Here is a 26541-nt window from a genome sequence, read left to right on the forward strand (position 1 = left end):
AATTGAATGGTTGTGTGAGTAGTCAAAGTATAGTATCTACTGAATGCATATCACTTTTGCACTATTGCAAAGTTGAAAGTTGGGAACTATTCATATGTATATATAAACATCATGTTGTACACTTTAAATTTATGCAATAAAAAATTTAACAAAGTAAAATAAAGTAAAATACAGTTGATTAGATAATACGTTTAATGTCCAACCGCAAGGTAAACTAATTCTTTCAGGGACCATTATTTCTATGCCTATTACATAGCAACATAAGAAATAGTGTGCCAGTGTTCTAAGTTATATATACTAGAATTATCTTAGAAATGTATTTATGCTAACATAATAACTTCCTTTGGTAGCCCCACTTAAACTACTTTTCTGGAAATTTGTCTTGTTCTCTCACTCTTTAGTAAATGGTACTTGTTCAAGATCTTGTTAGAATGACAGGTTCTTCTTGGGATAACTTAAGTATCAGAATGCTCATAGCCAGTGTTATACCCTTGACGCAAGAAATTGAAATAGTCTTTTTTAAGTGAACCTAGCCTCAGAGAAAAGACCTCAAGATATTGGCATCAGGGATTTCACAATGTAACAAGGTAGATCTATCCCTCTGTGGTGAGAACCACAACTAATAGTCCTCACTCATAAGCAAAACAGTTTTAATCAGATTTATATTATCCTCATTTTCATTATTAACAGAAAGACAAGAGTCAATACATATCTAAAGGAAGACTAACCAAAAAAATGGAGATATTTAAAGAAAAAGCAACTGGGAAGAAATGTAGATTATCTAAAAGAAAAGAACTATGTAATATCCCTTAGAAAGACAAAAGAATATGTTGTATCCATAAAAAAAAGAATTATTTCTATCAAAATAAACATTCAGAGAACCAAAACGAAGACTTTGGAAAATAAATTCTATAAATATAGAATTAGCAGACCATGCTGGCCTTACCTTGCTGTGACCAATGTCAGCTGCCCATGGAATGCCGTTCTCCTTAGCTCCATCCCAACCCATGTCCACCTTGACTTATTTTTTTGATTCCAAAGTAATGTTGGAAAATCTAAGGAACAATTCTTTTAATATATCTTATTTTATTGCCTTTTACTCCATAACTGACATTTTTGACAAATATTCAAAGCTTAAGTGGTCTTCTTTAAAAAAAAAAGAATAGATACTTTTCTGGGAAATGATTTCAGATAAACAGTTAAGAATACCAACCAGACACAAAATATTAATTAAATTAGAGCAATCTCATTAACGTACGTTAAGCCTGATAAAACTTCTAAATTATTCCAGACTAGTATGAAATGACTGGTTGGTATGTTTTCTTCATCCTCTTTGTTCGTTGTTCAAGAATAGTATTAATGTTTGCAAAACACTTTTTAACCACCTACCTGATTATCTTTTATTATGTAATCACAATTTATTATTTCTATTTCTAAATTAAGCTCATCGGCAACACATAACAAAAGGAGTCCTGGCATATCCGATATTTTTATCATATACCAAATCGCCTCTTTTTAAATACTCTTTTTTTTTTTTAATTCAGTTTGGCCTTTAGGAAAATTTATAATAAAAATCTAATCTGAAATTAGCACAAGGAGTACCATAAATGAAAACTCATCTGGACCTGTTGCTGTTTAACAGAATATGAAAATTATAGAATAGCTGTCTTCTGTATTCATAACATTCTACTTGGCTGTAGATGTTCAGTGAAAGTATCATTCAAGTAAATGGGAAAATTACATTTTTTTTCTTCAAACCATTTCTGTGAAGCCAGTTTTCATGCAATGAACTCTTTTTCCCACTAACTCCACGTGGTGTGAGAGCATGATAAACCAGGATTCTAATAGCAAGTTTTTAGTTCTTGCTCTGTTTTTTGCTAGCTAGCTAAGCAACTTGAGAAAAGTTACTTATCTTGTCAGTGATCTTGTGTATCTACAAAAATTGCTCTTATACTTATAAAAATATAATTGTAAATTATCTTTTCATTTTAAAAGTGTATGATTAGCTATATGTAAACAGTTTCATTTATGAAAATAAAAAGACCTGAGGCAAATATGGGTATTTTAAATTTGAGTAGCAAGTACATGCACATCTCTTACACATTTATTACTTTTCTGTGTTTGAAATGTTTCCTAATTTAAATTTTTTAAATAAAATTTTAAATTTTAAAAATAAAATATAGTTTAAAAATTATATATATTTGGAAATATATCTAAAAACTCAGTTTCAGAAGACTCTATTCCATATTTAAATTATGACAAATCTTTCATATATTTTGGATTATGAGTATTTATTACAAATGTTGGGAAATATTTTGTAAAAAGTGTTTTGGACTTTAAATAAATATAAATGTAAAAACCAGTATATATAAAATTGTAAAAATATGTGTTACTTTCTCTTCTACCTGGCACTTGATCATATGTGAATTTGATTTGAATTTGTAGATCATACAGACCAAAACTACATATAGTTTTCCAAAATAAGTTTTTAATTATAATCTGGATTTTTTTGTTCACTAAAAGATGAAATCATATGTTTATTAAAATTATGAGAAAATATGTTAAAATATGTATCTTTGTCTGTATATGTGCATAATAATAGCGTCGGATTTATTTGATTGTTTTAGCTACACTAAAAATGAGCCAAGACTATGTCATTTCATTTCTTTCCTGTTTTCTAATTCCTTCTGAAATTCAAGGACTGTATATAATTAGAATTGACATTCAAGGATATGTGTTTGTGTATATGACACACATCGATTATAAATTAGCTCTAAATTACACAAGCATACTAGTTAACATTCTTTAATGATATTAATACTGTTAAGTGCATAAACTTAAATATTATCACATAATTAATCTTTCTAAATGTCAGTTTTACAAACTCTTACACAGTGTGTTTATAAATCTTATAAGATAAGACTCAATATATCAGCAATCTGTCTTGTTTTTTTCCCCCCCCCTTTAAGGCATTGGAGCGGGTTGCAGCTGGCCAAGGGGTAAGTAAGAGTGTTTCACTGATGAACAGGACAGTTTTTCTCTCAAGCACTCTTCATACTTGACCTGCTGATGAACTTAAAACCTAATGGAATTTAATAAATATCTTGTCCCAGATGCATATTCAAATTTGTGCATTTTCTGTAAGTTTACTTTAAAAGCAAAATGAACTTTTCAGAACTTTCAAGCTTTTAGGAAAATTTCTGCATTATGCTCTTATACTAATTTCTTGGTATTATGCTAAACAGTCTATAAATATTTCTGAAGAATGCTATTGTTGAAAATTGGGCTTTTTTGTGCTTAGTTCAAGCAAAGATAACCTATATTATTCAGTACATTGTTTTAACTGTAGTCCAAAACACATACTTCAGTTGATTGTTTGATAAATTTTTTCTTTACTGACTTGATTAGCCATTAGTTGCAGTAGCCAAATGAGTTTGCACTTAGAAATAGAAGTTAAATATAATCCCCCAAATATCCATGTAATTGTCTTATTCTTTACCTTGTATTCAGGATTTTTTAAAGAGTTTTTGGACCCTTTCATAAATTTTTAAAATTTAACCTAAAGTTTACAAATCTTTATTTTGCTTTTGTTCAAGGAACATTAATGTGTCAATTTGAATTGTTAAAAATAATAATTAAAAATAATTTTTAATAACAAGTATCATTTACTGAGTGATTACTCTGGGCCAGGAACATTGTTAAGCATTTTGTATGTAATTATATTTTTAATATATTCACTGTGCCTATCTTAAAATTGATAAAATCTGATTCTTTTGAAGGCATTGGTATTAGAGCATATCATTTGAGTGTGGGAACTTTAAGTGAGTGGGACTTTAGTTACAAACTGCTGGTTTGCATCATGTCTTTACCACTTACTAGTTAATGAGCCTGAACACATGTCATAATTTCTCTGTAGCTTAATTTCTTTTTCTGTAAAATAGGGAAGAAATAGGAGTAATAGTAATACCTTCCTATAGGGTCGTTAGGATGAAATGAATGAAAAATGTACAATGCTTAAAACAATGTCTAGCACATAGTAAGTGCTCAATAAATTTCAACTGTTGTTGCTGTTATAGATAATTAATAATGATGATCATGAAAATAATAGCTAATTTTGACACAGAGCTTACCAAAGTACTATTTAAAGATCTTCTCATCAATTGAGATAATAAGTACATAGTACTATATAGTATGTACTCTTGTTATCCTATGATACACATGAAGAGACTGTAAGGTAACAAAGACTGAGAGACTTGAATCTCTGAGTCTGGAATTCAAGCTCTTAACTACTATACTACATATCAACTTAACGGTTTTCTAGGGGTCCGGGGAAAAAGAGCTTTTATCCTAATACTCCAATGCATTCGTGTGGTGTTTTTTAATTTTACAAGTATTTGCTCATTCTTACACTCAATCTTATCAGTTGGTTTATCCTAAACCTACATGAAGATGATATATAGCAAAAGTTTAATAGCTTGTTCTAGTTCCCTTAATTAATTGCAGAGTCCAGACTTCCAACTTAGTGCTCTTTCCACTAGACCTGTAAAATGCATGTCTGATACACATGCTTTAAGGGTATACACTTTGTGTTCCCTTCAATTTTAAAAATACATTAAAATGTTAAGTTAATGTATCACTTAAGAGAAATAAAGTAAACTCTGAGCCACATCCAGTTTATTCTTGGAATAGTCAGGCACAGACTGTTCAGGAGATATTGATTCCCTTTCCCCTTACCCATCTGTATTTACCAGGATAGATAGTCCAACTTAGTTATTTCAGGAATGCACATTTGAAGGCATTTTATAACCTCTTCTCTTTCTCTTAGGAAACAGCTGTAAAGCTCTTACTCAGAGTAACTTGAGAATGATGACTTATTCTGTTCTGCTGTATTTTTCTGTGCATTCCATTATTTATGTTCTTGTTTAAAATGAACTTCATGTTCTTTTGTGTCGTATTTTACAATGATTTTAATAACAATATAAATACATATTTATTTCAAAGTTACCTTGATACCATTTAATGTAATTTGTTCAAAGGCATGAGGAAGAAGAGATTTTAACTATTTTAAGAGTTTCATATAAAATTAAACTTACCTATTATAGCCAGTCAAACAAAAAGTTAAGAACTTTGTAAGCCATTTATAGTACTAATATTTCAATTCATGCAATACTAGATTTGCCGAAGTGACTTTGAATTTCAATAAAATGTTATAAGAATAGGGATTAATATATGAAAATGTACTTCAGCATTTTTGTGAGATAAATGAAAGGATTTTTAAGGAAGTGGGGGACAAATGACAAAATAGAGATTTTGGTGTTGTAGAAAATAGTTACTCAAGATGAGAAAATCTAAAATGGAAAATATATCCAGAGATTAAGAAATTCTAAATGAAATATTTTGGTATAATTTTTGAGGAAAGTTAAGTTTTGAAATCAATAGTTTTCTTCTCAAGTGAAGGCATTTGTGACAAATTTGGAAAGAGATTTTATAGAAGAATTTTGCCTTTGAAAAGTTACAAATTTTAGTGTGGATACTCAAACATGTATATGAGTCTACCTTCAGTGAATTATTTTAGTAGTTATTTGGGGACTGTGATATTTGTAACACTATCCCCACTATTCCTACTTTCCAGTAGTAGAACCCGTATTCTTTCACAATGCTCTAAGAGTCTACAAGTGTGATTTTTCTCTAGTGACTTCGGAGGGCAATGCCATCAGGGGAAGATGTAAGAAAAATGATTGACCCTCAGCTCCCAACTTTTAGTTTTTGTACTCTCAGCAGCACAGTATGGGAAGTTAATGTTAGATGAGGGAGAGGGGCAGTAAAGTAGGTTTTCTGCCTGAGCGTGAAAAATTTATTTTGCTATAAACTCCATCTGAATTCAAACATATTTGTTCTAGTTGCAAACATGTGAAAATAACAGTTTTAGACTCCACAGGATAATAAAAGTTACAAAAGGGTGGCTCCATGGATATATGCAGTTCACTGAATTTTATCTTTAAAACTTTACCAGTCATTGGACAGTTTTCAGTTTTACCTTATTTGACTTCTTAAAAGCATTCAGTATTGTTGACGTCCTGCTATTCTTACTCATTTTTTTAAAAAATAATAACTGCATGCAAGCTGGGTTGTTGTTGCTGACATTATTTTGTGTTTGATGTTCCTGTACTATCTATATCAAGATCTGTGGGGATGTGCATAGCGTTTTGGTGACTTTTGTAGTGTCTTAGTTCAAGTAATTCTGTTGCTGCAGTGAAATGCTCTTTTATAAATAGTAATGTTTTACTTTCTGCTCTTTTGAAACTATCATACTTCATTGGAGCCCTTCTCTTCAGCTACTGCCTCTTTCCATTCAAAAACCTTTGAACCTTTGGGACATCTCCCATATCTCTTTCTGCAAGAAGTGAAGCATTGCCAAGAGTGCAATCTCTTATCCTATGTTCTTTCTAAGGCTCTACTTTTCAACTCTGTAGTAACCAATATTGTCTTTCAGACGTCAGACATATCTTTATATTTCTCTACTTAGGGTAGTATCTTTCTTTGTTAGCTGTTATTATCTTTATTCCACCTCCATTAAGACAAATCTACATTCTCTTCCTTTTCACATATATCCTTCCTGACTCTTAAATGCTCTAGAGCTGACTTGGTTGGTCTTGAAAGTATTTCTCATTTTTAACTGATAAGGACTTCATTTGGACATTAGCTTATTGTTCATTGATTGTAACTTTTCTTTCTTATTCACTACTGTTTCTTTTATGATTTCTTTTTTTTTTTTTTCCTCAGAATTACTTTCACAATGAGAATTAGCCTCAGGGTAACACTTTCACTTGTAATGGACAAATTATAAAGTCATCCTCTGTGTTTAGCAACAAAGGTTTCTGACATTCACTTTGGTTCCAACATTCTAGTATTTATTTTATTTCTGTTTTTTTGTTTCTTGTGCTTATATATGTCTACATTTTTTTCAGCTGCCTACTGAATCACTCTTCTATCGTGCTGTTCTTCAGGATATTATTAAAGATTGTTATGGCATCACCAAATGGTATGAGGATTTTATTTTAATAAGAATAACTATGTTATATTGTAAGTAAAGTGACTTTTAGTCTTCAGGTGAATTTATGCAGGGTCACTGTTATTAGTAGAAGCAACTTTGAATTTGGGCATAATATCAGTAACAAGTATACAACAACTGTATCTTAGGTTAATTATCATTAAAGTGGAGGCTCTAATGATTTCTTCTTGTCCTGAAAGCTTGTTGTAATGATAAAATAGTCTATGTAAAATGTATTTTAGAATTTTTGAAGTATTAAAATGTTAAGTAGTTCAGTGATGATATTATATGAACAAGAGTTATATTTAGAATGTTTCACATCCGGTACAGCATAAACGCTTAACTCTAATCAGAACAGATATTGATCATAAGCAACTATTATAGCCCTTCAGGTCTCTGCCAGTAGAATACTAGCACTGCATATGTTTTGTTTTGTTCCTGTTGCCCCTAAATAATGCACTCTTTTTACAGAGAAGGGAAGGGTGGGAGAATTTTTTTCATAATATTGGTTCAACAACTGTTGTATTCAAGCATACATTTGTAAGTCTGGCAGGTTTTATGAATGTTGTCTTGCTAATTACAATTTTAGGATTCTGATAGTTATTTGGTATAACGGGATTATTCTACAAATTAAAATAAGGCAATTTTCAGCTTCTCAAAAGTCAATTCATATTTATTAAAAGATGTAAAAGGGATTTTTAGATTAGCTATTATTTCTCTGTAAGAAAAAATATCAACTTTTTACTGATAGAAGTTGCTACATACAAGTACCTACACAGACTGTTTTCAACTGTCATTTCTATGTAGATAACTCCCAGATCTGTATCTCAGTCTCCATTCTCTCTCTCCATGTCAACAAAATGTCTAAAACTGAGTTTTTCATGTACTCCTGAAAACTAGTTCCTTCTCTTATATTTACCCCAAGATGCTAACCTTGTTGGAAAAAAAGCGATAAAATTGTGCAAATTCGTGTCAACTCAAATATTTACTACCTGCCTTCTTTAAAGACCTCAGATCTGTTCATGTGTTTATTATTTCCTTTATGACTTCTTAAATTTGTTTCTGTTCCTTTCTAAACCTTTCTTCTCATTTAAAAACAACACTTTCCAACGCTTTACATTCCTGCTTTCCTTTAATACTCAGAAGATAGCTCGTATTTATTAGAAGACTTTCAATTCCTGAGCCCCATTGACCCTTCAGTCACATTTGACCAAGTCGGTAATTGTTTTTTCTCTAAAATCTCTTCCTCATTATCTTCCATTATCCTATATTCTCTGGGTTTCATTTTTCTACTCTGAACACTCATCTATTTTCTTTACAGTTTCTTAATTATTATTCCATCCCCTAGGTATATCTAGCCATTCTTTAATGTTATATGTGCAACTCCTGTCTCTTTATATTTCCTTTTTCTCTTAGGATTCTTACTACAAATGACTCTGGAAATATGTAACTAGCTTCCACCTCTTTTTCAGAAGTCCACATCCACTTTCTCATTTTCATCAGAATAACGTCAGTTAAGTACCTCACAAATACATCGGTCAGCTACATCCAATACCAATGTTCTCTTCCCACCAATTCTATTCTTTTCTTCTTTCTCTTGACTTCTATCAAACAGGTGTTATTTCTGGAAATGGCATGACCATTATCAAACATTAGAGTCTAGAAATGATATTTGATTCTACTTTTATCATCAGACCACATAATTAGTTATCAAGATTTGTACATGTTCTTTTTTTTTTTAATCCAGCAATTATTTATTGTGTGTCAGACAACATGTTAGGTCCTGAGAATTCTGGATGCATAGGTAATGGTTTCCACACAGGAGCAATTTATATTCTAGTCAGGATGGCTTATGTGAAAACCAAACAGAATGATTGAAGCCTGCTTTCAATGATAGACTAAATAATTAGGAATAACTTACTTCTGAGGAAACAAAACAATGCTGGAGATGTGTGTGCACATGCATGTGTGTGTGTGTTTAAATTTGTTTTTAATTGATTTGAGAACATCAGAGACCTATTGAAGTAGTTAAGAATTATAGGACAAAAATCAAAGAGGAAATGGGATTTCAAGAGAAGTAAGCCCAGCTTTTATGGCTGCACTTTTATGACTGCATCTGTCAGTTCTGGAATAGACAACTGTCCACCCATCAGCAGAGAGGGTGAGCACAGCTTTCAACAGAAAGATAGTTCTAGTGAAACAAAAGTTAGAGTTCATGGTCTGGTGAGGACTCAGGAGCAAGCTAAGTAAACCACTCATACTTTGAGTTAGGTCCCTAAAGATTCATACTGTAAGAATAAGAGTGAACTAGAACAGTCCTGAGATGACTAAAGCCCCATTTTGAATTATCTCAAGCTATGATTAAAGTATTTCAAATTGCTTCTGCTAGCTGCGTACAGGAAATAAATTGCCTCTGGACAAAATGATGTAAATCTAAGCCTCAAATGATCACTAATGTCATATATATATATAGAGTACCTTATAAAACCAATCCAAAATAACCAGGTATGTGATGAAACAAGACAACATGACCGAAATCCAAGATAAACTACAGTCAACAGAAATATACCTTTAGGAAAGCCAGAGAAAGACTTAAAATAATTATACTTGAGAGAGTTCAACTCTGGAAATATTGAATAGATATACTTTTCTCTATTTTTCCTGCTAAGTACAACTAAATCCCCTGAACATTATATATAAAATGAATACAAAAAGACAAAAGGTAAAGAGAATAGAGCAGACTGGCTACGGTTTCTGGACTGAAGGAACAACACAGTATGAGTCCCCCGGGTTTTCTTTTTGTTTCATACAGCCCAGGATTGGAGTTGAAAAAGGTGGTAATCCAGAACCACCGTAGGCACAGAAAAAAAAGAAATTTCAGATGAAAACTGAAAGACCAGGAAGCGGGCAGGCCTAGAAAAACTTTTATGCATAACTGCCATACTGTAGCAAAAAAAAAAAACAAAACAAAACAGAAATACCTGTGACTCTACTCTCACCTATGCCAACAAAGGCCAAGTAAAGAGCCTACACTTCCATCCTCGCCAGGCTGTAATGAAAGTCCCTTATAACCCCTTTGTGGAGTGGTATTAGATAAGGCTGAGTAGGAAACTAGGACTTTTATCCAACAATTAACACAATACCACTACCACAATGTCATAGAGACCATGTGAGAGGCCTGTACTTCCTACCCACCCAGCCATAATATGACACCCCTCATTTTCCCCACTGGGGTGGCTGGTATCAAGGAAGGCCTAGTAGAGAGTCAGGACTTTCATCATCACTCAGCAGTAACAAGGTAACCCCTATCATGGTGTCAGTGGAGATCACATGGGAATATGGAAGTCCCAACAATAACAAAGACCTTTAATAATCAATAGAAGCTGACTTACCTTTACACAAAAACCTGTACAGAAATATTTATAGCAACTTTATTCCTGGTCACCCAAACTGAAAACTACCCAGATGTCTTTCAGTGAGTGAGTATTTAAGCAAACTGTAATAATCCATACCATGAAATACTAAGCAATAAAACAAAAGTATTGTGGATACACACAACAACCTGAGTGAATCTCCAGAGAATTATACTGAATGAATAGAAGCCAATCCCAAAAGGTTATACACTGTGTGATTCTATTTATATACATTCTTGAAATGACAAAAGTATAGAATGGCAAGATATTAGTGGTTGCTGAGGTAGGAATTGAGGGTGGAGTAGGCAGGAAGTGTATATGGCTGTAAAACAGCAACATGAGTGATCCTTGTGGTGATGGAAGTGTTCTGTATCTTGGCTGCATCCACATCAGTATCCTGAATATTACCGTCATGAGACATTGTGGAAATCCAGATGAAGAGTACACCAATCCTTATTCTTTCCTAAAAATGCATGTGATTTTATAATTATCTTAAAATTAAAAGTTTAATTTAAAGAGCTATGCTCAATATGCACATTGAAATAAAATGTGCATTTTATTTATTTTATTTTAAGAGAACCAAAACCTTCAAAAAATCTAAATGAAAATTCTAGAACTGAACAGTAAAATGACTAAAATCAAGAAATCTATGGATAGTCTTAACAGAACTTTAGACACAGCTAAAGAAATAATGAATGAACTGAAAGCAGGTCAGAACAAAATATCTACAATGAGGCATCAAAAAAAAAAAAAAGCTAGAGAATAGAAAACAAAGACTAAGAGCTATGCGGAATACAGGGAATAGGTTTCACGTACATGTTAACTGCAGTCTGAGAAGAAGATGAGACAGTGAATGGGGCAATAGCAATAGTAAGAATTTTTCAATCCTGACAAAAATATATCAATCTTAAGATTTGGGAAGTACACAAATCTTATGGTGAAGTAAAAAGAAAACAAGTTCTAGACACATAAGAGTAAAATTGCTGAAAATAAAGACAAAGGGACAATTCTTAAACCAGCCAGAGGTGAGAGGAGTGAAGGAGGGAAGCAGAATACCCCCAAAGGAACTAAATTAGTCTACCAGTTGAATTCTCAGCATAAACAATGGAAGCCAGAAGTCAGTGATATCTTCAAAGTGCTGAAAGAGACTATCCTACAGCCTACAGAGCCTATTAGAAAATACACTGTTAGAGGAGACAAAAAAAGAGAGAGAGAGAAAGAAAAGAATGAAATATGCCTAGAAAATAACCTCAAAAGAGTAAATTTAAGTCATGGCATTAGTCCATTTCTATGCGGCTATAAAGGAATAACTAAGGCTGAGTAATTTATAAAGAGAAGAGGTTTATTTGGCTCACAGTTGTGCAGACTATACAAGAAGAATGGTCCCAACATCTCCTTGGCTTATGGAGAGGGCCTCAGCTGCTTTCATTCATGACAGAAGGCAAAGTGTAGACAGCATGTGCAGAAACCGCATGGCAAGAGAAGAAGCAAAAGAGAGGCAAGGTGCCAAGGCTCTTTTTAACAACCAGGTCTTGTGGAATCTAATAGAGCAAGAACTCACTCACTATCCCCCAACCCGGGAGGGCAATAACTTATTCATGAAAGATCTGCCCCTATGACCTAAACTTTTCCCATTAGACCCCACCTCCAACATTGGGGATCAAATTTCAACATGAGGTTTGGAAGGGCCAAATATTCAGACTATAGCAGCCTTCAAAACGGAGTTGAAAAAGTGCAAAGGATAGGGAGCTTATTCAAGGAAATAATACAGAAAACTTTTTATACTCAGAAAATGATACAAATACTTCAATGTAGGAAGGTTAAAGACTTTTGAACTCAACCCAAATAAGACTACTCTGACACATATAATAATCAAAACCTCAAAAGTAAAAGAGGAAGGATAAAAAAAGCAGCAAGGGAAAAAAGCAGCTCTAATTCATCTGACAACAGACTTCTCAGTGGAAAATTCAGGCCAGGAGGAAGTGGGAGGACATTCAAAGTGCCAAAGAAACTGTCAGCCGATAATATGGTGGCCAGCAAAGCTATCTTTCAAATATGAAGGGAGATATTTTCCCAGATAAACAGAAGCTGAAGAAATTTATTACCACCAGAGGTGTCTTACAAGACATGCTAAAGGGAGTTCTTCAATCTGAAAGAAAAGGATATTAACATGCAACAAGAAAATCAGCTGAAGGTATAAAACTCATTGGTAAAAGTAAGTACACAGAAAAAAATTCAGAAGACTCAATACTGTAAATGTGGTATGCATGCAGTTCATATCCCTGGTATAAAGACAAAAATATATCAAAAATAATCATAACATTTGTTATGATTATTAATCTCTTTATTAAGAGATAGGCATAAGGAAGTAAACAGACATCAAAAAGTCAAAATGTGGGGGTGATGGAGTTAAAGTGTAGAGGTTTTTTTTAACTTTTTTATAGTAACAAAATGGCAGTAGTAGTTCCTTACCTATCAATAGCATTGAAAGTAAATGGACAAAATTATTAAAAGATATAGAGTAGCTAAATGGATCAAAAAAACAAGACCCAATTATTTTTATATGCTACCTACAGGAAGCTCACTGCACCAGTAAATACAACACACATAGACCAAAAGTACAGAGATGGAAGAAAGATACTCCATTCAAATGGAAACCAAAGAAGAACAGGTATTTCTATACAGTTACCCTTGAACAACACAAATTTGAATATACCAATATTCTATAGAATTCAGCAAAAGAAATATTAAGAGCAAAGTATATAACACCTACATCAAGAAAAGTAGAAAAACTTGAGATAAATGACCTAATAGTATACCTCCAGGAATTAGAAAAGCAAAACCCAAGTGCAGGTCTACTTATATGCAGTATTTTTTTAATAAGTATATTGGAAAATATATTTGAGACTTGTGACAATTGAATAAACTTGTACACAAACCAAGTAGCCTAAAAATATCAAAAAATAAAGAAAATGAGGTCTATCTTGAATGAACAAAATATATGCATATTGTTTATCGTTTACTACCATACAATATATACAAATCTATTATAAAAGTCAGAATGTATATAAAAACTTATGCACACAAACACAGACCATATGTGGCACTATTCACAGTCAAGAGAAATGTAAACTAATGTAAATATGAAATATTAAATCATAGCCACATGAAATTAGCTACAGTATATAGTGTAATAATTTTGTAGCCACCTCTTATTGGCATTGTAGTGAGCTCAAGTGTTGCGAGTATTCGTTTAAAACACTGTGTGTTGCAAATCTCTGTGTGATCAGTTTGTTTCTCCAATGGATTGTGTATCACAGTAAAAAGTGATCTCTCACAGTTCTTGTCTATTTTTCATTGTCTTAAGGGCAGTATCATAAACCTTGAATAACACCACCATGATATCCATATTAAGTGCCACTAGTGATCCTGGAAGTGCTCCCAATATGCAGAGAAAAGTCAGGACATTACAAGAAAAAGTTGAATTGCTTGATATGTACCATAGATTGAGGTCTGCAGCTGTGGTTGCCCACCATTTCAAGATAAATGAATCCAGCATAAGGACTACTGTAAAAAGTGAAAAAGAAATTCCTGACACCTTTGCTGCAGCTATAACAGCTTGTGCAAAAAACTTGAACTTCCTGTAAAATACAAATATGTTTTAATTGACTATGATATCGGTAAAGCTTCCAGTCAAAAGTAGGCTAGTAGTAGTTAAGTTTTGGAGTAGTCAACAGTTACATGCAAATTTTTTGCTGCACAGGGTGTTGGCACCCATAATCCCTGTGTTGTTTAAGGGTCAACTGTGCTTGCATCACATAAAATAGACTTCAAGCCAAAAGAAACAAAGGGGGTCATTATATAATGATAATCAGATAAGTTCAGCAGGATATAACAATTGTAAATATATATGCACTCAGCACCAGAGCATGAAAGTATATAAAGCAAATATTAATAGATCTAAAGGGAGAGATAGATTGCAATACAGTAATAATGGGGGACTTGAACACCCCAATTTTAGTAATGTACCGATTAACCAGACAGAAATATAACAAAGAAACTTTGTGTTAAACTACACTGTAGAACAACTGGACCTAACTGACATTTACAGGCCATTTCATCCGATTGCTGCAGCATATATATTCTTTTCATCAGCACATGGATCATTACCCAGGATCATATGTTAGCCACAAAACAAGTCTCAACCAATTCAAAAAAGTAGAAATCATATGAAGTACATTTCTGACTGCAGTAGAATAAACCCAGAAATCAATAATGAGAATCTTTGGAAACTGTACAAATACATGGAAATTAAACAACATGACCCTGAATGACCAGTGGGTCAATTAAGAAATTAAAAAGGAAATTTTAATTTTTGTTTTTCTTTTTGAAACAGAGTCTGCCTCTGTCGCCCAGGCTGGAGTGCAATGGCACAGTCTCAACTCACTGCAACCTCCGCTTCCCGGGTTCAAGCTATTCTCCTGCCTCAGCCTCCCTGGTAACTGGGATTACAGGTGTACGCCACCACGCCCAGCTAATATTTGTATTTTTAGTAGAGATGGGGTTTCACTATGTTGGCCAGGCTGGTCTCGAACTCCTGACCTCAGGTGATCTGCCTGCCTTGGCCTCCCAAAGTGCTGGGATTACAGGCATGAGCCACCATGCTGACCTTAAAATTTCTTGAAACAAATGAAAATGAAGACAACATACCAGACTGTTTAGGATTCAGCAAAAGAAATATTAAGAGCAGAGTATATAGCAATAAACACCTACATCAAAAAAGTAGAAAAACTTGAAATAAATGACTTAATAGTATACCTCAAGGAACTAGAAAAGCAAAAACCAAATCCAAAATTCTAAAGAAAGAAATAGTAAAGATCAGAGCATAAATAAATAAAATCGAGACTGAAAAAAACCATGGAAGATCAATGAAATGAAAACCAGTTAGCATTATCTAATAAAATGGAAAATATATATACATGTCTCAGCAGTTTTACACCTAAGTATATATATTAGACAAAATCTTATATGTCTGCTTCTGGAAAGTTTTACAAGAATGATCAATAGCAGCAATATTTATAAGAGCAAGAATCCAGAAAGAAAAAGCTCATTAATAGAAGAATGGATAAATTGTTTTATATTCATGTATATAGAAGTATTTTGTATGTCACAATGAAAATGTATGAATTACAACTAGATTCATCAATATGATTGAATCTTGTGAATATAATTTTAACTGACATCTCAGAAAAACTCCTGTAAAATGGTTCCACTTACATAATTCATAAAAGAGCAAAACTGAATAATTTAGGAGTATAAATATGTGGTAAACAAGCAAAAACAACATAAGTATGGTAAACACAAGATTCATTATCATAGTTTCCTGTGGGAGTTGAGGGGAACAGTGGATTATTAGGCAGAGTGATAAGGTAGGGAAGAGGAGAAGTACATATAGAAATCAAGGTATTTAATTCTAGTAATGTATTTCTCAAGTTTGGTGTTGGGTGCAAGAGTTTGTTTTATTTATATTCTTTATGCCTTACAGATATTTTGTAAATACTTATTGCTTTTGTTTAGTATCACTAAAATATTAATCTTTTATCAGGCTATACCCCACAGTCACTTGAGCCACATATTATACTCCCAGTATCTAGTATAGGCACCTCATTATAATAAGAAAAATTAAAATAAGTGGTTAAAAGCTTGTCTAAAGTCATATAGCCTGAAAGAACCAGGATCAGGACCAAATTCATAGTCCAGAAAGGTTTTCACCATCCCATTCTTACTTTTAATGGTAAATTCCCTTTGAGATATTTTTAATATGAGTTGATTTGCAAGGCTCTTTGTATTAGCATTGTAAATCAAGGTTAACTTAATTGGAATTACTGGTCAGCAATAGTAATAAAGACAGAAAATAAGGTCACTTAATTACTTCCGCATTTTGTTTATTTTTCTTGCTAGCTAAAATAAATCATCTTCCAGTAATAATACTGTTTTAGAGTAATTGAAACATTATCCTGAAAGTTCTTTAAGTATAATTGTTTATATAGCCTAAGGTTAGAAGTAAACATTTTTCAGGGATTTAAAGATAACATTTTAACTTTATTATTTATAATTGTGATTTAGCCCATTTATGCTAAAACTCAATAATTTATAGAAAATTTATTTATAATTAGTTCTTATCTATAATAGAAACTTTCTAAGGGTAATAAAATGCCAAGGAAGGATTTTCAGGGATTAAAAATCTCTTTTAAAACACTTGGAAAGAAAACAGGGAAAATCCAATTTTTACACTTTTTTCACTTTATTATTCTCTTGCATAATAAGAAATGTATACAGCTATACAAAAAAATGTATAGTATTTTGCTACCTATAATTATGTTACTTAATTTAATTTTAATTGTGATTTTGCTATAATCAAATAGGAAAGTGAAAACTCAGATCTTAAAAACTATCTCACAAAATTAAACATAGTAATTTAATCTATAATGTGTGGTTCAGCTGAAATTAGAAGGTATCTTTTAAACTGAAAAATAACTTGAAGATTTTTTGGAGCTCCCTTAAATGATAGCTATTTACAGCAAAATTTTATGTTGTTGATCTTTTAAGTCTTTCAATATGTATTAGCATACAAAAGGCACAAAATAATAATAATGTTACAATAATTTCTTAAATATTTTGTGATTATGGAGAAACTGAATTTTGGTACAATCTGTCCTGCATGTGTTTGTTTTCATTTATTTAGTATACCTCTGCTTCACCTTTCTCTAAAATCTCCCACAAAAATGTTGCTTCCTTGGAAAGTGTTACAAGTAAACCATGTTCTTACAATTGCATTTTTGGAGAAGCATGTGGGTGTTGTTGGATTCACTTGAGTAGAATTTTAATTAGATCCAGTTCATTCACTTTTATTAAAAGAAAGTATACTGATCCCTTTTTAGCATGCTGACCATGCTTTATTCTGACAGAGGGGCCCTTTTTAATCTGTTCTTAACTTCTCATCATTTATCTTTCCCAAATAGTCATGCCACTTTTCTAACTTTCAAATCTTTGCTAATAATTCTTTATGCCCAAACCTAAACTATTATGGTGGCATTCAAGGCCATTTCAAATCTGTTATTAATTTTCATTCCAGCCTAATCCATCATCACATTCTTCCTGTGCACCATGAGCAGTTGTCCATGCACACTGTCCTGGCACGCCAGATTATTCATCATTTCCCATGCTATTATTTTTACATTTTGTAGGTTTTCTTGGAGTTGTTCTCTCTACCTGGAATATTCTCCCCCCTATTTCTGCCATCCTTTCATTCCAGGACCTCTGGAAGGTGAAATTCTGTTTTTGTTTTTGTTTTTTTAAATCCAGTTCAGAAGATATGTCTGTGATAGCTTTCTTTTCTCCTTTTCTTCTTTTTCTGTTCTCCTATAATACTTAAGCTGTGATTCACTGTTCTTACTGAACCTGAATAATACAATTAATTGTATTTCTACTCCTCTACTGCCTTCTGAGCTCTTTGATGACCAGTTTTCAGTTTTAGTAAATGAAATGGTGTATCATAGTGGTTAAGAGCACAAATGCTAAAAATCCTCTTTGTACCCAATTTTCCCCTCTAACCACACTGTCCTATGTTGGTTCTTTCCTTTACAGCAAAATTCCTTGAAAGTACTGACAATTTCTTTCCCATTTCCCTTAAACATATTTCAGTAAGATTTTATTTCCATCACTCCAGCAAATCACCCTTTTCTGGAACATGAATGACCCTATGTTGTTAAATTGCATGATCCATTCTCAGTGCCTGCTGTTAGTATTGCACCCAATTTTCCACTCTTTATTGAAACACTTCTTTCTCTCATATGCTAGGGAAAGACTCACAATATACTCACGTTTTTCTCTTGTTCTGTTTTTAGTTTTCTTGCTGATTTCTCATTTTCAAACCTCTAATTGTTGAGGTGGCCTTTTTTTTTTTTTTCTGTGTATACCTACTACATACATTATTTCATCCCATCTGGTGGCTTTAAGTATCATCTATACTGATGAATCCCAAATTCACCTGTTAATGACAATCATATTCTTCCAGGTACTCAGACCAGAAATCGTTAAGGCATCCTTGACTCTTCTCTCTCTCTCTGCCTAGGTTCAATCCTTCAGCAGCTTTATAACCTCTCCTTTCAGAATATATCTAATTTTTTTTTTATCACTTTTCACCATCCTCAGGACCATCACTCTGGTCCAAGCCACCATCATCTTTCACCCAGATTGTTGTAATAACTTCTTAGTTGGTCTCTCTCTTCTACTTTTGCTCTCTATAGCCTATTCTCTACACAATAACTAGAGTGATCCCATTGATATTTTTAAGTGGACTCTTGCTCACAATCTTCCAGTGGCTTCTGTTTACCTCAGAAGTAAAGCTAATGTTTTTCTTGTGACCTGCAAAGCCTTATGTCGTCTGGCTCCTCATTTTTTCTCTGACCTCATTTCTACTCTTCTTCCCTTTGTTCATGTCTGTGCCAGATACACTAATTTCTTTAACATTCCTTGAAAATAACAGAAACACTACCATACTCAGGGCCTTTGATTATGCCGCATTCTCTGCCTGAAACTTTTCATCAGCTATTCCTACTATCTAATATATTAATAGTACATATTTTATTTATTTGTGTTGTTGATCATCTCCCATCTCAAATGATTTTTTGTTTCCTTTCATTCACTTCAAGTAATAGAACCAAAGAACCCGACTCCAGAGTATTCTAGAAAAACTTTTGAAAGAGGATAAATCAGATTTTGATTATTCTGTAACTGTTCTCCAGATTGTTGTCCTAAAGTGCAATGATTCTGTGAAAATATGTAGGAAGAAAAGAATTTCTTAAAAGCGAATGCTTCATGCAGTATCCTCCTCTTAAAGACTTAAGTGCATATTTATATTTTAAAGACTCCTAACAGTTTGGTGAGAGACAGCAGCGTGTCACCATTAAGAACCTAAGCACAGGACCTCTACTGCCTGGTTTTTAATCCCAGCATCCCCACTGCATCATAGCAGTATGGTCCTTGGCATATTATTTTATATCTTTTTGCCTAAGTTTTCGCATCTGTAAATTGGGATTAATAACAGTACCTACCTCAAAAGGGTGTTTTGAAAATGAAGTTAAAATCTATAAAGTACTTATAACAATGCCTGGAACATACTGAGTGATATTTTATTATTATTAAAAGAAATCTCTTTAACTCTGTTGAAACCTATGCTTACTTGTTCATACAATCTTTCTTCTCCCAATTATATACAGCCACTTAATTAAACACTGTTTTGTGGAGCCCACTCTGAAAAACACAGGAAAATCATGAAAATAATTTTTCTGATTTCTAGGGTCTCATTTGGGATTTAAGTCGTTTTTGCCTATCAACTCCAAAGGAAATGATAATAACAAAATAAATATTTTGTCATAATTTTCTTTAATATCACAAATATTGATATGGAACTATAAAATATTTTGGAGAATTCCTCTGAAATATTAGTATGTTTAAATGTTAATATTTTCTTTTAACTACAGTAAACAGTTTATCTTAGGAACACAGCGTGACACCTTTTCTCTTTGGTGAATGATTTTTGCTCTCCTTTTATTCTTTTCTATCATGTCCGTTTAATGACAGAAGTTTCTGTGCCCATAAGGCTCTATGTGTTACAAAAAAAATTTCTTCTAGTCTGAGCTGTTGTTACATTAATACTTCTACATGGAGGCAACATAAAGAAATTATAAGTTTTTATTTTAAATTATTAAATATGAAGAGTAAAACTTTATTGGACCATAATGCCATAAATGATACTCTCAAGAAACTGTAAAGATTTTTGTGAATTTTCTTTTGTAGCATGCTGTCTTATAAATAAGACTGCCACTACTGAAAAATATAACACACCCCATATTCCTTTTGTGAATAACCCTATTCTGCCCTTTTATTTTCCATTTAAAGATTCTTTGGCCTACCTCTTTTTCTTCTGTTGCTTAACTAATACAATTGCAGTATTTAGCCAGGTGCAGTGGCTCACACCTATAGTCTCAGCTACTCAGAAAGCTGAAGCAGGAGAATTGCTTGAGCCAAGGAGTTCGTGGCTAGAGTGACCTATGATCATTCCACTGCACGCCTGCCTAGCCAACAGAGCAAGACCCTGTTTCTAAATTAAATGAATGAATAAATAATTTTCAATCACAATATTTATCCTTGAAACTATAGATCCTTCTAAACACTAATGAATGAAATATTTCCCTTTCCTTGTACCTACAAAAGAGCAGATTGCATTCCATATCATAAACTCACTTTGCAGATACTATTTTTAAGATCACTTTATGAAACACCAAGACTTCTAGAAATTGGTCTCATATCATGCAAAAGTAACCTTTAACTTCCAAAAGTTCCGAAGTCTGATTCATTATACTTAATAGAGGTAATAATGCTATACCTGACATTTCTGTTTTCTGAAAAATATCCTTTTTTTCTTGAGCCATGCACTGTATATTGAATATTTTATTTTATCCTCAGTCTTATGAGATAGATTTAACAACACCATTCTACTGATGATGAAGAAGAGGCAAAGAGGTGGTAGAATAAGTGGTAGAATGAGGATTCAAGCTTGTTTCAGTCTTTAGTTCAAAACCTGTACCAACCACTACACTATCATGCGTATACAACATTTAAATAAATGTTTTTAAAATGAATGAATAAGCAACCTAATTAACATGTATAACATTTAGAAATCATAAACATACTTCTGACTGGTCCTAACTGCTGATGAGTTTGGGCAATAAGTCTAACAATAAATGACTTGGGAAAAACAAATCTCTTCCTATGACATCTATTCCCTCATATAATTTTTTAATTGTTAGAATTATTTAGTATCCCATAGTTGCACTAAAACACTAAAATTCTGTTTCCTTGATTATAGCAGGAGGGTCTGCATAGATTTTCTGTAAGAATATATACACACACTTTGGTTGGGGTGGGATGGAATCTGTTTTGCTGTTTACCTGTAACACAGACGTGGCCATTCCTCATCTGCGGTTTAACAGTATTGAGTATGAATCCAATTCAAGTAGTATGCTGGAGATAATATAGACTAATAGTTAATATCCCAGATTATGAAGTCAGATGTTGGAAAGTTTAACCTCTGTCTACTTTAAAATCTTTAAAATGGGGATAATAATGGGACCTACCACATGCGGTTGTTGTACTGATTGAGTAAATGCAGCAAAGGACATAAGAATTACTGGTACATAGTAAACAAAATGAATACTAACTGTTATTTGTATTGTTTACTTTGCACTTTTTCTTACATCTTTCTTCAGTAGCTCTCTATTTTAAGTCACACTTATTTGTATAACTAAGCCTACCTATATGCTTATCTATTATACTTGAATATAATAGATAGACCTATTTATTATATTAATGCATTTTTCTCTTATTGTGTAACTAGATGTATTTGTTTCCACTAACTGAGAGATTATTTAATTCATTTATGGAGATCCTGCTGTGTGAGATATTATGCTAGGTTCTGGGGATATTGTCACGAGCAAGACAGCTGTGTTCCAGCTAATTAGACTAGTCTCAAACATACTTTTACGCTTCACACCTCTGTCAAGAAACATTTCTAAGCATGCATGCAAAAATGAATATTTATTTATAAGTGGTATACATGTCTCTCCACTAGCATATTGTATAGATTTTACAGTAAACTCAGAAATTGAAATTTAAAAGAGACAACATAGAAATAAAAAATCTAATATTCTCTTTCCCTTTGGATGTGTTCACCCCCTTTGGAGAATTCACTGGCTTAAAATATCAAAGGGGAGATTATCAGAGAAACAAGAGAGAGTATGTGAAGGAAAAGTTCTCTGTGTTAGGAGCCCAACTTCTGGAGAGCCAGAAAAGGCTTAACTAAAGCAGCAATATCTGAGATAGGATCTGAAAGAAGGAGTTTGGTGTTTCCAAAGCAAAGGAATTGAGAGTATAGCGTTCCAGGAATAGTGTTTGTAGCTAAAAGCATTGTGTGTTCAAGAAACTAAGAGAATGCCAGTGCTGTTGAGGAGGCAATGTCATAAAGAGATGAAGTAACATGATCACATCATCAACTTTCTAGTACTGGTTGAGTGATTTTTTTCCTGTTATTGCTAAAAACAAGTCTGAAATAATACAGATTAACAAAGGACTTAAGGAAAAGTCTTATATAGCAAATTACTGCTTAACACACTAAAAGCAATTTTATAATAAACATACTGTGATATTTTGCAACAGTAAAAAGTAGTGTATTTTGAAAAGGAAAACTAAAACAAGGCCAAATTAAAATTGAAAATGTTTCTTTTATTTTCAAGTAGTCTGAAGGACAACACCCAGGAAACAAATCAATACCACCTACACTTACACTATATTCTCTCTTACACTTATAATGTTTAATACTTATTTGGAAACATTTTACTCAGGGTCTTTTAACTGTATAATAAAAGGAAAATCTAGACTATAATTCCAGTAATTATGAAAGCAAAATTAATGAAAGTAACAACAACAGTGTACATCATGGCTCAGTTCTGAGCACCTTATATGTGTTATGAAATTTAATCCTCATAGTGACTCTGTGAAGTAAATGCTGTTGATATCCCATTTTAATTAACAAGAAACTCATAGATGATACAGTCAGTCTGACTGGAAGCCACCCTCATATGTACTATTCTATGCTGTTTCTCAAGAGCTACTCCATAAGACAGTGAAGAATGGTATAAAATTGGAGCCAGAATAACTGGCTTATGGGAAAGACTTAAGTTCTTGTCCTTTTGGATTAAAAAAAAAAATCAAAGCTTAACAACTTTTTAAAGCTGAGCAGCAGGGAGTTAATATTAAATGGCGTATTTTCGTGACTACACAGTGAAATCAATTATTTTGTGATACATAAGATATATATCTATTATATGGTATCTGTTACACCTAAGATGTATAAGATCTGAGAATGATGTGTATATGTAGGATTCTGTATGTGTAGGATCTGAGAATGATACAGAAACCTACAAAAATACATTTTCTGCCTTCTGGAACCTATACCTATTCAAGTGAATATTAAATCAAGGCAGTGATAAATAACAAATGAATGGAAGAATCATAGGGGCTATAGAAATTCAAAATTAGAAAAGATTATTAGTCATGTTACCAAAAAGAACATGTACATTTACACTTTATCATAAAGTAATACTTCAGTTCAACCAAGCTGTAGAAGAGCGTGGGGAACTGTGTAATCCATTAAGAGGTAACTGCATGAGCAAATGTACCAAGGCAGAAATGTGGAAGACAGTCTGAAACAATTAGTAGACTGATATAAGGAGAAAAAACTAAATACTGGAATGTAATGGGATATGCGTTTGAGAAATGTGGTTATAGTGGGCCCTGATTGTTTAAGGAGTTTTAAATTTATCCCAATAAATGGGAGAGGTATTGAAAGCTTTTGGAGCAGAAAAGTGACAAAATAAAAAGGCTCTTAGAAAATAACATGTAGGAAGAAGTAAAGAAGAGAGACTTAGTTTTAGAGGTCTTAATTAGGAAATAGTTGGAATAATAAGGACAAGATGTAATAAAAAGTGGAATTGAGATGTTGTCTTGAAATTGATCTGAAGGAATATGTTTTAAACATATTTTAAAGGAAGAATTGATAGAACATTATGTCTAATTAATATTAGAGGTGTTAATATTTATATTGCCAAGAGTAAATGAGGCTTTATTCCTTGTTTTTGATAATTCGTAATTTTTTTATCCTCTTGATTTTTACATTACACCTAAATTGTAACCAAATTACAATGTGAAATGTGGTACTCTAACATTGTATTGTTTAAATTCAAAACCATCCCATGATACTTTGTTTAAATTATTAATAAGAATTTGCACGGCATAAATGAGATCAAGTCAGATCCATCTCATTATATGGGGCTTACTCAATGGGTGGTATTGAAGAAGTTCTCTTTGCATAGCTGTTGAATTATTGCCTCTACTAACAGGTGTTGTCATGAGATGTGCATTGTAATATTGAGCCAGTAAATCTCAAATGTGTTTCATATAACAATGGAAACTTTTGAAAGACCAATAGTTCCTGTTAAAAATGAGGCTTTTTAATACTGTGTTTAAAACTTCTTTCTCACAGCCTTCACTGCTATATGTTATAAGAATTATCAGAAGCAGATCCTGAATACTTTATAACATGTAACTTTAAAATGTCCTTAAAAGTATTACTATATTTTGATCACATTTGGATCTTGTGCTATATCCACAGAAAATATTTTAAAATATTTCATGATTGAATTTAAAATCATCTAAAATTTACATTGGAGAAACTAAAAATTTATTCAATTTTGTTTTACAGTGATCGGCATGTTGGTAAAATTTATTCCAAATGTTCTTCATTTCTGGATTATGTCAGACGGTCTCTAAAGAAGCTTGGATTAGATGAGTCCAAGGTCAGTATATGATGACTCATTATTTTCAGAAGACAGAAGGACTTCTATTTTGTAATGAATTGAGAGAATACAAAATAGTTTCCTTTCTACTTTTCTCTCATTTGTGAAGAGGCCCAAATTATATTGAAACCAGACCTCCATCGTCTTTTTTCCGGTTTATCCTACTTGTCATTGTAGAAAGTTTACTGTCATGTATCTCTGAGAGTTTCCCTCTTTTAGTTTGAGTTAAAAATGTGCCAATTTACAAATCAAAATAGAATTAAAAAGCAGGACAACAGTACAAGTGAGAACTAGAAGTAAAGCAAGAGAGAATGGTTTTAATTTTGAATTGCATCTATTTACAGCTTATATAACTAATTAAAATTAAAAATCTTAAATTCAAAAGCCTTCAAATAGGAGAATCTTGAAAAGTTGTAATATCATAGGAGGCCCAAGTTAATAATTGATAACATATTATTGAAAGCAGAAAGATAAACTTGTTGACTGATAGTAATAAATATTCTACCGCTGAGAAAAAAAAAAAAGCTTTCAACGTTATTCAGACAAGCTATTAACTAAAATATTAAATGAACTTGGATAACTCCGGTATTTTGAATTGACTATAAATTGAAACAAACAATAGAGTAGGTGGTCAAAGGAATGAAATAGTTTTCTTGAAAATGTTACAAGGACATAACAATGTTATATCAAAGCTAAAAGGTATTATTATTTATTAAATCAATTATTCATTTAGTCCCCAGTTGCTTTATTACTTAAAGCAGTTGAAGTGAGACTATGTAAAGTTCTTAACACAATATATATAGTAAATGCTAACTATATAATACTCCTTTTAATTATTGTAATCTTTTTATATGTACTATGAGTAATAACACAATCAACATGATGCTTATAAATATTTTAATTTAGTCACTAAAATGAAGACTCTCCTACTTTTTGCATAAATGAAGGAGAATAGACAAGGTTGCACTAATTAATTTATTAGGTTATTTTAAAAAAATATTTTTCATTCATCTGACTGATCTTCCTTCCAATTAGTCTTACCTAGTGCAAACCTTTAGTGCATATCTCATTTCATGTCTTGTATTTAATATCAAGAACACAAACCTAAGCATTATTGTCACAAATTAAGAGCTATAGATTTACTTAATACATTTAAAAATTTATTATCATTCTTTCTGCTTTGTTTTCCCAGTTTGTCTTTAATAATAACCACAGCAAATGTTTCTTAATATATTTATTAGTATATTAGTAATAAGAAATTAATAATAGTTAATATTTACTAAACACTTACTCTGTGATAGATATTATGCTATGGACACCACAATCATTACCTTATTTACTTTTCACAAAAACATTTACAGTGGATAGCTTCCAGTCCAGCATATAAAAGCATGGAAACTGTCGCTCAGTCTTAGCAAGTAAAAGCTAAAAAAAAAACCAGAAAAGTCCACAAATCTTGAGAAGTGAGGTCACAGGGCAAATTGCAACCTCTCAAACTGGAAAGACAGGCAAATACAGAGATTTACAACTTATAGGAACAGAAACCTCCACAGAAACCGGTGCCAGGGTAGGAAAACCTGAACTGTAATTGACAAATTGT

The 26541-nt window shown here is 32.4% G+C and overlaps 1 protein-coding gene across 6 annotated transcripts in view; it reads left to right on the forward strand.

The window, feature by feature from the left end:
• The window catches only part of METTL25 (methyltransferase like 25), a 122280-nt gene that overhangs the window by 78867 nt on the left and 16872 nt on the right, over positions 1-26541 (forward strand). For 2 of the 6 annotated variants that reach the window (XM_077953212.1, XM_077953213.1), the window contains exons 7-11: positions 2970-2999; positions 6969-7042; positions 13041-13135; positions 14861-14978; positions 24848-24941. In XM_077953212.1, the coding sequence (XP_077809338.1) occupies positions 2970-2999; positions 6969-7042; positions 13041-13135; positions 14861-14978; positions 24848-24941 (411 nt within the window). Of the gene's footprint in view, positions 1-2969; positions 3000-6968; positions 7043-13040; positions 13136-14860; positions 14979-24847; positions 24942-26541 lie in introns of those variants that run through there. The other 4 variants (XM_015152359.3, XM_015152358.3, XR_013400684.1 and 1 more) reach the window with 3 other exon arrangements.

The sequence above is a fragment of the Macaca mulatta genome, chromosome 11 (genome assembly GCF_049350105.2).
Source record: "Macaca mulatta isolate MMU2019108-1 chromosome 11, T2T-MMU8v2.0, whole genome shotgun sequence".
Classification (NCBI taxonomy): domain Eukaryota; kingdom Metazoa; phylum Chordata; class Mammalia; order Primates; family Cercopithecidae; genus Macaca; species Macaca mulatta.